A 14,905-nucleotide genomic window follows, 5' to 3' on the forward strand; every position below is an offset into this window, starting at 1 on the left:
ACAGTGATGTGGCACACTGGATGTGTACACATGCATGAATGTACAAGGCCCAAATCTTCCTATAAGAATCAGAATCCCAATTTCTGATGTAGATCACAAAAAAATTGATGTTATCTTTCCAGCGGGGTATCTGACGCAGGCCAGCAAACCAAGCAGGGGTGGATTGTTATGGAAACCCTATCCCTTTAAGGGCAACAGCTGCCATATTCCATGCTTAAAGATCCAAAGCCACTTTAACAGCTACTAATAAATATTAAGAGTGCGAGATTTGTGAAGGGTTAGGGTAGCAGGTGAATGAGGGTATACAGTGCAAGATAAGCGAAGGGAATAGGTAGCAGCCAAGTGGATGAGGGAATAGGATGGATCAATTGTTCATGGCAGGGGAAAGGGTGAGTCATATGTCCAAAAGGACTGATGCTGACAGTGGTGGGTATTGGGTCAGTGAGTGTGATTGAGAAACCAATGGAAAGTTAGAGTGGAGGCAGCAGTGATGGTCGATTTTATCCTTAGCCAGGATATAATATTTCCACTAATATTTCCTGCCTTATGATTATGTTAATAGGAACCCTCTGAAGTCTTAGAGTTGGGGGACATTTTCGGAGGGTCCTTCCAAACTTCCCAGGAAATTGCCACATTGTCAATGCATTAGAGACTTGAGAGGTCCTGACATACATCTTTCTGTTTTATCCTGTCTCCAACTATCAAGAGGCCTGAAGATCTGGACAATATTTTCTAAATTATTTTGGAAGAAAATTAGGCAATTCGGCGGTTCTTATTATCTCTGTAAACTGGTAATACTGCCAAATATGTTGAACAGCTCCAGAATTTATGTTTCCATTTCAGATTTCCAACATCAGCAGTATTTTATTTTTGCAATTCCCCAGATGTTGTGCAAAGAAGATGCCACTGACATGAGACTACAAACCATCAAGCAAAAGTATCTACAACTTTATTAACGATGTAACAAAAATGATACAGTTACAAGCTATATTGCACAATATGAAGTTATTCACTACTTAGTTGTATTCTACTGTAACTAAATTTAAAATGAACTGAAATGCTTTTCCTGGGTTGCAAATATGAGGATCTGCAAATCATTACAAGCCGTATTATTGCCAACATAACCACACCCTGCAAATTTCACCTTTGAAAATCTCACTCAAATCTTTCCATTTTAATTCAATAAGTATTGTTAATTTCTTTCTCACTTAACTACCAATAATTTGTAAATGTTTTCCCATTAATTTCAAGTAATCTGCCAGACACAAATACATGTTTTACTTCTAAACAGTGAATATTTCACAATTGTTCAGTCTTTGTACAAGTAATGCATAGGGTAAACATTGTGCTCAATGTACTAGCATTTTCATTATAAAAAAATAAACGCCACCTACAGGTCAAACATACAACAATAAACATGCATGTGTTGGTCATAAACCAGTATTTATTTGTAATAAGATGGCTTTTATCCTTTCCTTCCCAGGCATGGCAAAATATTACTTTATTATAAAAAAAATTCTGATGAGAATTTTTTTTACATCTAATGCCAAATTCCACAATGATTTCTGCCTTAAAACTTGTCCAAGTCTATTGACATTAACAATAAATACAAACATTATCATGAATATACAGTTAGCAAATTATTATAACTGACTTCCTGTTGAAGCTGGATTCTGCAACAAGCTCTGGACTGGAAAGGATGGCAATCTTAAGTTCTGATAGAAACACATTCCATTTATTCTTATGCTATCATAACACTGCAACTGAAAAACTTATCATACAAGATTCCTTTGGCTCCACTATTCAACAGACTTCTAAATAAATACAAATATCCCAAAAAAAAGTCAGTGTGTTTGTTTTACTGCTTACACGGAATCCAGATATACAAAGAATAGTCTGATAGCATTGAATGTATGAAGTCACTATCATCTTAAATAAGTTAAGTTATCTTAAATAGCAGCCAGCACACAATAAAAGTCACTTCATAGAGCACCGGAATGTAGATGTAAATGTGATACTACAAAGGAAACTCATCAGTTTTAAAACAAATCTCAAGCACAAATTTTTTTTTGTTTCACTGGTGCAACTCAATAAAATTTCTCAACATACCTTTCAATACTAATTACATATTTTTATTTGGTAGACATGGTAAACCTTTTTTGAAAGTATTCCAAACTGGAAGCTGAATATGCTTATCTATTTAAATGAGGGCAGATTTGGCACTTTTATGCTGATATCTCCGATGTTAATATTTCGAGGCATTTCAGGCAGATTCATATTCTTTACTGCTGATACAGCTCTGGCTGGAGCTCCTGCCAGACCAGCCTATATAAGGGGGACATTTGAAAAAAAAAGTCATTAGTAGATGAGTACTCAAGTGCATAACCGAAATTCAGTAATTGATTCCATTGATTAAAAATTTAAAGACAGTATTCACGTTCATTTTTTTCAGAATTATGCATCCTTAAAGCATATTATCAGTTTCAAGAGCAAACAGTGGAAATGTTTCCTCTCCCAGCTTCTGAAATGATCACAAATGTTCTTAAGAAGTGAACTCAATTTCTTTTTTGACAAATTCGAAACCATGCCCCAGACACCTGAACTATCCAAATTACAATAAACCAATTCACAGCTACTGCACTGAATGCAAAGTTTAAAATGTAATTCACTCACTAGCCCAGGAATATTTCAAAGACAAGGAACTGAAGAAGTCTTGATTTTGCATTGTTTTAAGGTGAAAGCATAGGATCTCATTATTTTTGTACAAAATAGGAACTGTTAATATTTTGTTTTGTAGTAGTTTTAATATGGACAAGGATGACATCCATGTAACAGACTTAAAAGAGCTGAAACACTTTATTCCATACTTATTCTGATCTATATGATGAATCTATTATGATTGTGTACCTTTGCAAATAATGGAAAAATCGTTTGTATTTAAATTACGATCTGGAATACATAGCATGAAAGGTTGGTGGCAGCAAATTCAACGGCAACTTGCAAAAGGAAATTGAGTTTCTAAAACAGAAGTTTGCAAGATCATATAGAAAGAGATGGGAGTACAGCCAATTTGTAATTCTATCAAAGAGCTGGTACAAGCATTACTGCTGAAATGGAGTCTCCTTGTGTTGTATGAATCTATAATTTATTACTTAATTCATCATTACTGACTATTCTGGAAATGGAAAATTATTTTAAACCACAATATATGCACCACAAGAATGCACCTGTACTATAATAGCACCTTTCATGACCTCGACATCCTGAAACTCATTATAGCTAATTTATTATTTTTTAAAACTGATTTAATACAAGAAATCAGAGCAGGCAATTTTCATAAAGCGAGGTCCCTTGAAGAATAGCAAATGACACCATAATTCATTTTAGAGGTATTTATTGAGGGATAAATTTTGACCAGGACACTAGTTAAAAATTCCCCGTTATTCAGAGTAGTCTTTTGGTATCTTTTACATTCATAGAGACCAAATGGAAATACAGTTTTGTATCTCGTCTGAAAGACAGCTTCTCAGAGTGCAGTACTATCACAGTGTGACTCTGAACTGTCATCATAGATTAAGGACTCAAGTTCTGAAATGAGGCTTATGACCCAGGAAGTCAACTGCATCACTGAGCTAAACCTAAAATCTATAGAAAAATGTACAAAGTGCTTTTGGATCTTACTTGGTGCTATTTTTTGACCCCGCTAAGAAACTGCCACTTGTATTAAGATGTGAATGGATATTTTTGGGGGGCAGCTTAAGAATCAGTTTTGAACACCCTTGGTAGCAATTACTACAAGGGCTTTTCCAGTCTTTTCCTACCATTTATTGCAAGACTACTGGAAGTAGAGAAATAATGTAAATAGATATTTGTTGTCTTTACATTATTTTACAGTTGGATGTCATGGAAACCCACTCCACTACACTGTTACAACAATATCAAGTGAATTTTACTGATCTTTACCATTGGTTAGCAGAGAAAACATTGAATTTAATACATCCATAGCAGCAATTTGTCTCTACAATATATCAGAGATGGCCAAAACTCACTAGGCTAGCAAATATACAATAGGTATGATCATATGAGAAAGGAAATATTCCTGGGCTATTCATTACTTTGTTTCAGTAGAAACAGGATTTCACAATACCGTTTTTAAGCAAATCCCAATGAAGACCATTTTTGTTGTGCTTTCCTCAATTTATCACAACTTCAAATAAAACTTCAAAATTATGAATAAAATTATACCCAGAGGACTTTAACCTAACTATCGTTTAACAGGATTTGAAATTTCAACATAGGTCACGATTGTGCAGTGGCCAGGCAGTTGTTATTCCAGCACAGAAGGGGAGTTGAACTTGGGGGCCCTGCAGAATCATTGCAAACTCCAAAGGAATTGCCTGGGAAATTGAAGATTCCACTGGGCAATTCCTCTATGCCTGGAATCCTATAAAGTCTCCAGTTAAACTTGAGAATTCAGATGGTTCTGACGAACTTAAGTAAATAGTTGCTCAGAAAAGTTACACATTTAAATACACAGTCTAACCTCCAAATAACTCTTAAGTTGACCTTATACTTACCTCACACCCTCAAATACACCTTCTGCAGACTACACTCAAGCCGAGATCCTGACCCGACACCTCCAAGGAGCCTGTGGCCCCTTTCACTTCCACCTTTCCCCTGCTCCACACCTGGCCATCCTTCCCAGTTCTTGACCCTGTAGCCGCTCCCCTGTTTCGTAGCCAATTACCCAACTCCTGATCACATCAAAAGGGAGGCAATGGCCTAGTGGTATTATTGCTGGACTTTTAATCCAGAGACCTAGATAATGTTCTGAGGATCTAGGTTCAAATTCCGCCACAACAGATAGTGGAATTTGAATTCAATGAAAAGTAATCTGGAATTAAGAGTCTAATGATGCCCATTCTCGATCGCTGGAAAGCCCATATGGTTCACTAATGTCCTTTAGGGAAGGAAACTGCCATCCTTACCTGGTCTGGCCTACATGTGACTGCAGACCCACAGCAATGTAGTTGACTCTGAACTGCCCTCTGGGCAATTAGGGATCAGCAATAAATGTTGGTCGAGCCAGCGACACCCTCTTCCCATGAACGAATGAAAAAAAATCTGAAACTCCCTTCCCCCGGCCACTCTGCCACCTAACCTCTCTTCCCTCATTATTGAGGCATACTGTTACCCCAAACCCAAACACCCTCACTTCACATCTGATTGTCCTTCCCCCATTCCTGGACTCAAGCTTTACCCCAGCCTTCTTCCCATACTCCAGAAGTGACCACCCCTTCTTCTCCTCCTCTGCACCCAGATCCACCGTTCCATGGACACACTCCGTCTCCCTCCTCCTACTGCTAGACACACTTCTCCCCTTCCTGCCACCAATAAACCCACTTTTCCCACAAACCCTAATTCCCGGACCAGACACTTAACTTTCCCACACCTGATAGACCTCAGCCATCCTGATTTACCCTAAACACTGCATTATTATCAGTCCCATACTGATCTGGCATCCTACTTCCCGACCCTAACCTGCCAGCACCCTAACATCACAATTACCTAACATAACATTTGATAGCAATTGAAGTGGCTGGCTGGACTATTAAGTGCCAGAATATGACAGTTGCAAAAAAAAAAAAAAAAAAAAAAAAAGGGGGAGTGCGGTTTGCCTCCCTCCACAACAGTTCTACATTGTTGTAATGAATGCATAGCTCCACATTTGTGAAGTAGCCTTGATTGGAATTTTGTCTCAGAAATGCAGAGTTCCCTCCTTCTGTAAAAAGGGAGCAGGATGGCAATCTGCACGAGACTGCCTCTCTTTGGAAAATTTGGCCCAATGTGTTCACTGATGGAAACAGATATTATGATTTAAAATAAAGGAACAAATAATGATATTAAACCAGTCATCTCTCAAATCACTTGTAAAATATGGTTAAGTGGGTACAAGTATCACCTTTGGAGATGCATTAATTCACTTGACAAAAATCATGACAAAGGGCATAATTCAGAATATTAACCACTGTTCCATTTTTCAGATGGTGATAGACTTTCACAGCTTTTTTTTTTACTTTTACTGCAGATGCTCTTTTGGGTTAGTGTTTCAAGTCTACCTTGGAAGAAATCCTACCATTTGACAAAAAAAAACAAGGAAAGCAAAACAAAATAACCTCGTTTCCCAATTTGAACATCATTCTGAGAAGACACAGTTGAGCAACTTCTCACTATGCACAGAGAAAACCATAAAGGTTTCCTCACAAAACACCTTGCTTCATAGTTATTTATTCTAAAAACATTTTTAAAATCATGCACCAGAAACTGGCCAAGCTCATGCAGTGTTCAAGCACAGAATCAGCAACAGCTTTAACACATTCTAGTAACTCATTTGTTAAGAGTTCATTAAATGCCATCACAAGCAATACATAGAACCAATGCTTTACTCACAGGAAATGAAAATATATTGAAAATTCATTTAGAAACATGTTAAATTCAAAGTTAAAGAACACACCAGATGTGAGTAGTACATAGAGTTGATGGAATTACTTTGCTACGATTATCAAATGATCTTTTTGCAAATCAAGCCACATGTCACAAATTAAAACAATATAATTGCATTAAATTGACTGCATAGAGAACACATACTAAATGGTGACATTATGAAATTTATGAGGGAATTAAATGTAAACAAAATTAAGTAACAAAATTACTCATGGAAATTCAGATGACAGTGGACTGAAGAAAATCTATAAATTATGTGTAAAAAAACAGATGGATTCAAACTGATTAAAAGAAAATAAAAATTAAAAAGGAAGAAATTCTTATTATTCTGGAAAGGTGGCAAGCAGGTTTTAGATAGACAGCCTTGTATCAGAATTTAAGATGCAATGTTTTTCCAGCTTAATTGCTTTTAGTCAAAATTATGAAAGCATTTTCTTTTATGATGCCTGCAAGTTAAACCAATCCCTTCTAATTTTCTTAAGAAAACGATGGTGAGGTAATGAATGGATCTACAGGCTATATCTTATGCATGCAAAGAGAAAACAAAATGAAGTCTGCAAGTAGGTGAACAAAATGAGGAGAAACCTATAGGAAGAATTAAGATAATCTTAACAATTTAGCATCTAAGACAAAACTTCCCTATCAAGGGGAATATAAGAAGCTGTCTTCCCATGGTTCCCCCACAAGTAGCCCATTACTCTGATGACATCATTTTGCTTCCAAGTTGTGAACAACAAGAAAAGGAATCATGGTGGGCAATTTAAAGGCTGCAGTACCTGAGAGATTATAGTAACAGTATCTATCTGTCCAGTCTGGGAGACTGAAAGATAAAAGTCTGTAAGAGAGAAGAATGGAAATGGCTAGAATGATCACAAGTTTTGGAGAGTGAAAAATGATTTCAAAACCACTGAGGGGACAAAATGTATATTTTGTTAAACACAAATCATGGAAAAGGAATTACTCAACCACAACCCAAGACTTGTTTTTAATCCTTATTTAACTCCTGGAGACATTTAACCTATGATGGGCTATGGTATCACCTGTCCCAGTACCTCATCCAAGAAATAATGCTTTTTCTGATGGTTACCCAGAAAGTGCCAGTTGATTATTCATCCAGAATAAATTTAACACTACTCCCTGATGTCCACGTGAACACCTTCCTTTCAAGTTTTCTGAATAGCAACAATCAGTGATAAATTTGATGATTTTTCTTTATCCTGTCCTGGTCCTGAGTTGCTGGAGCCAATTTTAGGATCCATTTAGAAGAAAGCTAACAGCACAAACCTGGCACTTTCCTGGGTCGTATAATGCATTTACCGACAATCATTAAGGAATGTTCTGGACACATTTCAACTCCATTCATCACCTGCATATGCAAGAAGGGTCTGAATTCTGTGTAATTTATATCTTGACTGTATATACGTTTTACGTTTAGAATGTCCATCTACGTCTACGGTCTGCAGTAGAAGAACAAGTCACTGGAGAGTATATAGGCATATTTATAAAATGCTGGATGAGTGACTGGAGTGGAGATAATTATAAAGATACACCAGAAGAGAGTCCAAATTACCATTTCTCATCTCCCATTTCCCTCCAATGGCTCCAGAATTTAAAGTGATCTATTTTCTACACAATTCTGTTACCTTTATTAGAAACATTTAAATAACCATTCAGAAGCATGCTACTTCAGTTATTACATTCACATAATGCATGGCTATTGCAAACTTCTTACCAGCAACAACAACAACGCTTGATCTCATTCCAATCAAAAGAAATTTCAGAATATTCTGGTCAATTTATAAAACTAGCCCCATGACCTAATCACCAATTGGAAGAATTGGTGTGCTTGCCCAGTGACTCCCCAAACGTTGAAAGTATAGGTTATAAAATATTACTATGATGTTTTAATGAATGATTCTTCCTTTCAAATCAAACCTCAAGTCTTAAGAACGCAGCCTATGAATGCAGCACTCACCTGTATTTATATGCCGATAAAGCAGTTGATCTTCTTTTAAACTGGCTGCACCAATGGATCCTGATGCTTCACATGTTAAAGCTGACTATAACAACCAGTGTGCATTTATGAAGTACTGAAGTTATGGTAGTGGAATTGAACATCATGATGCTACAACTAAGGTCACTGTTTCCCTGGACACTGCTGCAAGCAACCTTGCAGAAAAGAATGAAGTAGAATTATTGATCAGTCCCAGTATACTAACAAAATAAGGCAGAGTTTTGTCAGATGGGCATGGAGACCAAATGACACATTGCATGGGTAGGTTTCTGTTGGCAGCTTAGGTTGTTTGGAGTCGTCTAGACAGCAAAATTTAAAGTTTGTATGCAGCTAATTTAGCCAAGTACATGTGCTTTTTGTCTTGTTCCAATCAATTCCTTTTTCCATTTCCTTCCTCACCATTTCCCTACACCACCCTTGGTGCATCCTTAGGTATGTAGCTTTTCTATGAGGGAACTATCAGCTCATTTCAACAATGAGTGGACAAGTAAATCACTGAACAGACGTCATTTCCTTTCCTCTTGCCAAGTAAAATTATGAGGAGCATTTTTCCATATAGAGAAATTAAATAATTCATACATAGAAGTTTAATGTCAATTAAGGCCATTAAAAGAACAGTACGTTGTCTATGCAGCTCCTGCAGAAGACAGAATTTACCATGAGCCACTTAACAGTCCATAACTAGAACACGGCCTTCACAGTGAATCAAAAGCAGTATATGTTCTCTGAAAAGATACTGTTGAAGCAGAGATCATATCAACATTTAAGAATAAGCTAGATAGGTACATGGCAGCAATACAGGCTCAGTGCTACTGTTTGCGTGGTGCATAAACTCAATTGTGGATTATTTCCATGCTGTATTTCTATGCCATACTTTAAATGTTACTCTGTTTAGGCAATGGCAAATATATAACACTTTTTGAAGAACAGGATACTGTTTCTTTTCCTGTTATCTGACATCTCATCCATCACTTAACCACTAGCATTAAAGACAAACTGACCATCTCACCACTGTTAATGGGAAGTGGTTGCATGCAAATTGGCTACCATCTTTCCTAAATTGTCACTGGGTCCACTTTTGTTGGTCATTTATATAAATGATTTGGATACGAATATAGGAGGCATGGTTAGTAAGTTTGCGGATGACACCGAAATTGGTGGTATTGTCAACAGTGAAGAAAGTTGTCGAAGATTACAAAAGAGATCTTGATCGATTGGGTCAATGGGCTGAGGACTGGCAGGTGGAGTTCAATTTGGATAAATCGGAGGTATTGCATTTTAGTCAAACAAACAAGGGCAGGATTTGTACAATTAATGGTAGGAACCCTGGGTAGTGTTATAAAACAGAGACACCTAGGGGTTTAGGCACATAATTCTTTGAAATTTGTCCAACAGGTAGACAGGGTGGTTAAGAAGTCGTCCAGCTCATTTGCCTTCATTGTTCAGAACTTTTGAGTATAGCAGTTGGGATGTCATGTTGAGGTTGTACAGGACATTGGTGAGCTCTCTTCTGGATATTGTGTGCAGTTCTGGTCACCCTGTTGTAGGAAGGATATTGTTAAACTGGAGAGGATTCAGAAAAGATTTACCAGGATGTTGCCAGGAATGAAGGGTTTGAGTTATAAAAATAGGCTGGAACTTTTTTTCACAGGAGCAAAGGAGGCTGAAGGATGACCTTACAGAGGTTTATAGACCATGAGGGTCATAGGTAAAGTGAATAGCAAAGGTCTTTTCCCTAAGGTGGGGGAGTTTAAAACTAGGGGGCATATTTTTAAAATGAAATGAGAAAGATTTAAGAACGACATGAGGGGCAACCTTCTTACACAGAGAATGGTTAGTGTGTGAAATGAACTGCCAGAGGAATTGTTCGAGGCAGGTACAGCTACAAAAGGCATTTGGATAAGTACATGACTAGAAAATGATTGGAGAGATATGGGCCAAATGCAGGCAGGTGGAACAAGTTTTGTTTGAGAACATGGTCGGCATGGACTAGTTGGACCAACGGGTCTGTTTCCATGTTGCATAACTCTGACTCTATAACAGCAATGACAGCATTTCAAAACATTGTTAATTGCTAATCATTGTTTGGGATATTCCAAGGGCGTGAAAGATACAATACAGGTTTCTTACACATTTCTAAGGATGTATACATGTCTCTTGCTCAGATCCAGAGCTTATAGCTTTGCTTGAACCCCGCTATTGCAATGTAAATATAATCTTAAATTGGCATTAGGTGCTGAACTAGAGAAGGCAAGTCTCATTTTACTTCACTTCAGGCAAGACCGGTTCCTAGCAGATGATTTACCAAGTGGTTTTTGACTTTGCTTGGCAATGAATTTGTTGCATGAATGCATTTTACAAACATGCAGCTCCCAATTCATTTAGCAGAAGCGGCCATGGAAGTTGATATAACTGTTAATCACAGCAAATATCTGTATCAAGTCAAAAAAGAGAGTAATTTTGTGATCAAAAGAAGTGAGACATCAAGCAAGAATGATTCATGGTTACAATATCTTATTGATTTTCCCAAAGTATCCTATTAAAATAAGAGCTTCTCTTTATGAGATGGAATGCAATGTAACAGAATGAAGTTCAAAAAGCTCTGCGGGGTAGTAACTCAGCTTGCTTACAGGCTAATGATTTTTAAACAAAGTTAAGCTACAACTTAAAAATTCAGACCAAGTACATTAGTTATAAAACAAAACTTTTAAATCAGCCATTTAAAATCTTGTAGAATCCAGTTTATAGAGAACATATGAAATGCAGAGATGTCATACAAGAGCTTCCCAAAGATCTCTCAAATAACAGAACTAACCTTGTGACTATCCTCTCCAGTTCTACTTTATACTGTCTCCATAATTTAAACAAATGAAATTGTTCCACATACCCTTTTCCTAGGCCAAGAATTTCAACTCGGAGATGATCTGAACTATTTGGGAGGCAGCATGGTAATGCAATAGTGTACAAAATTTCCATGTTTAATTTGTCTTTCACTAAAGATCCAAAACACTTCCTTCATGGTCATGGGAAAACTGCTTTTAAAAACAAATATGCTCTAGAACTTAATAGTCATGGACATTGAACTAGTCTGAATAATTCAATTAATTCTCCATGCTTCAGGACATCCGTTTGTTCCCTTGTGACAGCAGCAACCAGGGTACATCAACAAACAAAAAAGACGTTCATCATTACAATATCTCACATGTAGTCTTAAGTAATACAGAGCAAGGCTGGAAACTTTGACCGGTCATGCACTGCTCTACATGATACACACTACAGCACAGTACCTACAATAAATACAACTTGAATTTGAGGAAAGAAAGACTGCTGAATACTATATTTATATCTTCATTTCTACAACCCTTCCAATTCTTCATTTTGTATACAATTATCTTTATAGGAACTTTCTCCTATAGGTTTCCTGTAGCATTTTGGATAAAGGCAAAATTATCCTTCTGTGCTCTCCAAACTGATCTTCCGAGAGTTTCAAGCTACTTGTTTCTGTTTCAGATTTACAGCATCTTTTGCTCCCCTTTTGATTTTTAGGGGAAAAAAAAATTTGATCAGGTACATAGCTTGGTTTAAAACCTGTTAAAAACTGAAAGAACTGCGGATGCTGTAAATCAGGAACAAAAACAGAAGTTGCTGGAAAAGCTCAGCAGGTCTGAGGAATCTTTTCTTCACAGATGCTGCCAGACCTGCTGAGCTTTTCCAGCAACTTCTGTTTAAAATTACACAAACGAAAAATAAGGATATATTAAAATTTTGAGCTCCCCATTTTTATCTCTATACTGGAATATCACAGGATCCCAAAATTGTTACAGCACAGAAGAGGCCACTCAGCCTGTTTTTTTTTCTGAATTAACTCTTCAGAAACATTATAAAAAAGGGTCACTGGACTACAAACGTTAACTGTGCTTTCTCTCCACAGATGTTGCCAGACCTGCTGAGTTTTTCCAACAATTTCTGATTTTGTTTCTACAGGAGCAATTTATCTAGTGCCACTCCTTTACCTTCTTCATGTAGCCTTGTACATTGTTTTTAAAATAGATAACACTCCAATTTGCTCAAGTGCCTCATTTGAATCTCTTCCCCACACTCTCAGGTCGTCCATTACAGATCCTAACCATACATCAAGAAAAACGTTTTCTTCATGTCAGCATTCTTTTTTGACAATTGCATTAAATCTGTGCCCTCCCGTCCTTAATCCTTCCTCAAATAGGAGGTTTATCCCTATCTATATTGTCTAGATGCCTTCATGATTTTGAATACCTTTATCAGATCTCCTCACAACATCCTCTTCTCCAAAAAAAAAGCCCCAACTTCTCTAATTTATCTATGTAATGATCCCTTAACTCTGGGATCATTATCATGTATTATTTCATGCACTATTCTCAATATTTTCATATTAATGCCAAACTGTGGCACCCAGAATAGGATGCAACACTGCAGTTGAGGCTGAACAAATATTCTAATCAAATTTGACATTATATCCTGTTTCTGCCCTCTAAAACCCCAATAATAAAGTCTAGAATGCTGCATATTTTATTAACCATTCTTTCAACCTGTCCTGCCACCTTCAAAGATTTATGCATCCACTTCCAGGTCCCTCGTACTTAAATGAATCACTTCACACTCTTCTGTATTAAATCTCAGTGGTCTGTTCTTCAAATAACTTGTTTCTATCCTTTTAAAGTTCTACACCATCCTCCTCACAGCTCACAACACTTCTTAGTTTTGTATCAACTGCAAACTTTGAAATTGTGCCCTGCAATATCACAGTCTAAGTCATTAATATATATCAGGTAAAGTAAGGTTCCTATCACCAACCACACAAATTCTATTAAAAATCTTCGTCCAGCCTGTTGCCTGTTATCAGCAATTTTGTATCCATGTTATTACTACCCCTTTTAGTCCATGAAATATAATTATGCCCAAAAATCTGTTGTACAATACTTCTAAAAATGCCTACTATTGATCCATGTACACCACATTAACAGCATTACACTCAATCTACTTTAGTACTTCAAAATGTTCAACAAGTTAGTTAGCAAACCTGTGCTCGCTTTATTTCATTAAGACACATCTGCTCAACCACTTATTAGTTATGTCCCAAATGATCATTTCTAGGAAGTTCCCCACCACAGGTTAAACTCACGGGCTTGTAGATGTTAAGCATAACTTTATACGCTTTTCTGAACAGTACAGATTGTCCATTGTGCAACGTGACTGCTACACATGTGTAGACATGGCCAGTGACATCACCTGGTTGTTCTGTGCACAATGCAGTCATGTATGTGCGTCAGTGAAGGAGGAGGATTCCAAGGTGGAGGGCAATGGTTGGTCCTGTAGAGGGAGCAGGGTGGAGATAGGGAAAACCTCCACTGGAAGCCAGCCTCCTTTTTGCCTGAGCAAGAAGAGAAGGCGGAGGGAAAATTGGGAGGCCACTGAGCGAAGTGAGAGGGAAAGGGAGGATGCTAGGAAAAAAAATATAAATTGTTCTTTTGATGGCAATGGGGAACTGCATTTTATATCCAGAAAGCTGATTCCTATCACTTTTGAAATGACATTGGTTTTTGTTTCTCATACCTAAGCCACCCAGAGATGGAGTTCAAAGGATCCTGTCTTTTTAAAGATATGATGAATGATTTTTATTGTCATGTATACTTTACAGTAAGAATACAAAGTACGGTGAAAAGTTTTCATTTGTCACCATGATTAGGCGCCATTTTTCAACAATTTAAGAATACGGGCAATAAAAGATATAGCTTAAATACAGTCCATCAATCCTGAGCCAGCTTATCAATGATGCCTGTGCCACCATCCCTCCTCCACTACTTTACCACCATCTACACTGTACCCAACCAACGAAGTCACTGATCCTCAGGTGCCATCTTTCAATGTTGGGCCAGTGCTACTCTGCCACTGCCTGCACCAGACCAACCAACGTTGGAGTTACATCCCTTACCACTGGGCCCACCTCAATGTCATTGTGATGCCCTTCTACTGCCGCCAGCGTCAGACCCAAACAACAACGAAGTCGCCAATCCTCAGGCACCATCTTTCACCACTGGGCCTACCTCGATCATGTCACCTCCGTCGATGTAACAGCCACCGATTCCAATGCCAGGTTCTGTGCTGGCCCTGGAAAAGTAGGTAAGGGCTCACTCGAGGTCCACACACTGGGCCCACTCTCCTCTGTGCTGGGCCTGCTCGAATTCCACGGTGGGCTCTTGCTGCTGTTGATGCCGTCTGAGCTCAGGACAAGTGTTAAGTAAAGATATAGACAGAAAAAAAAAAAACAATAAAAGAGAGACAAAAGAAGAAAAAAAAAAGTGGTTGGAGCAGACAAGCTTGGCTCAGGAGTCCAACTCTGATGCCACATTG

General features: G+C 37.7%; 1 protein-coding gene across 4 annotated transcripts in view; it reads right to left on the reverse strand.

The window, feature by feature from the left end:
* Positions 1–933: 933 nt before the first annotated feature.
* The window catches only part of LOC109913401 (AP-3 complex subunit sigma-1), an 80,654-nt gene continuing 66,682 nt past the window's right edge, over positions 934–14,905 (reverse strand). For 3 of the 4 annotated variants that reach the window (XM_048595008.1, XM_048595007.1, XM_048595006.1), the window contains 2 exons: positions 14,599–14,770; positions 2,213–2,325 (listed from right to left, as the gene is read on the reverse strand). In XM_048595008.1, coding sequence (XP_048450965.1) covers positions 14,609–14,770 — 162 coding nt within the window. In that variant the 3' untranslated portion in view covers positions 2,213–2,325; positions 14,599–14,608. Of the gene's footprint in view, positions 2,326–14,598; positions 14,771–14,905 lie in introns of all 4 variants that reach the window. The other variant, XM_020512897.2, reaches the window with a different exon arrangement.

Source organism: Rhincodon typus, chromosome 3, assembly GCF_021869965.1.
Source record: "Rhincodon typus isolate 14 chromosome 3, sRhiTyp1.1, whole genome shotgun sequence".
Lineage (NCBI taxonomy): Eukaryota > Metazoa > Chordata > Chondrichthyes > Orectolobiformes > Rhincodontidae > Rhincodon > Rhincodon typus.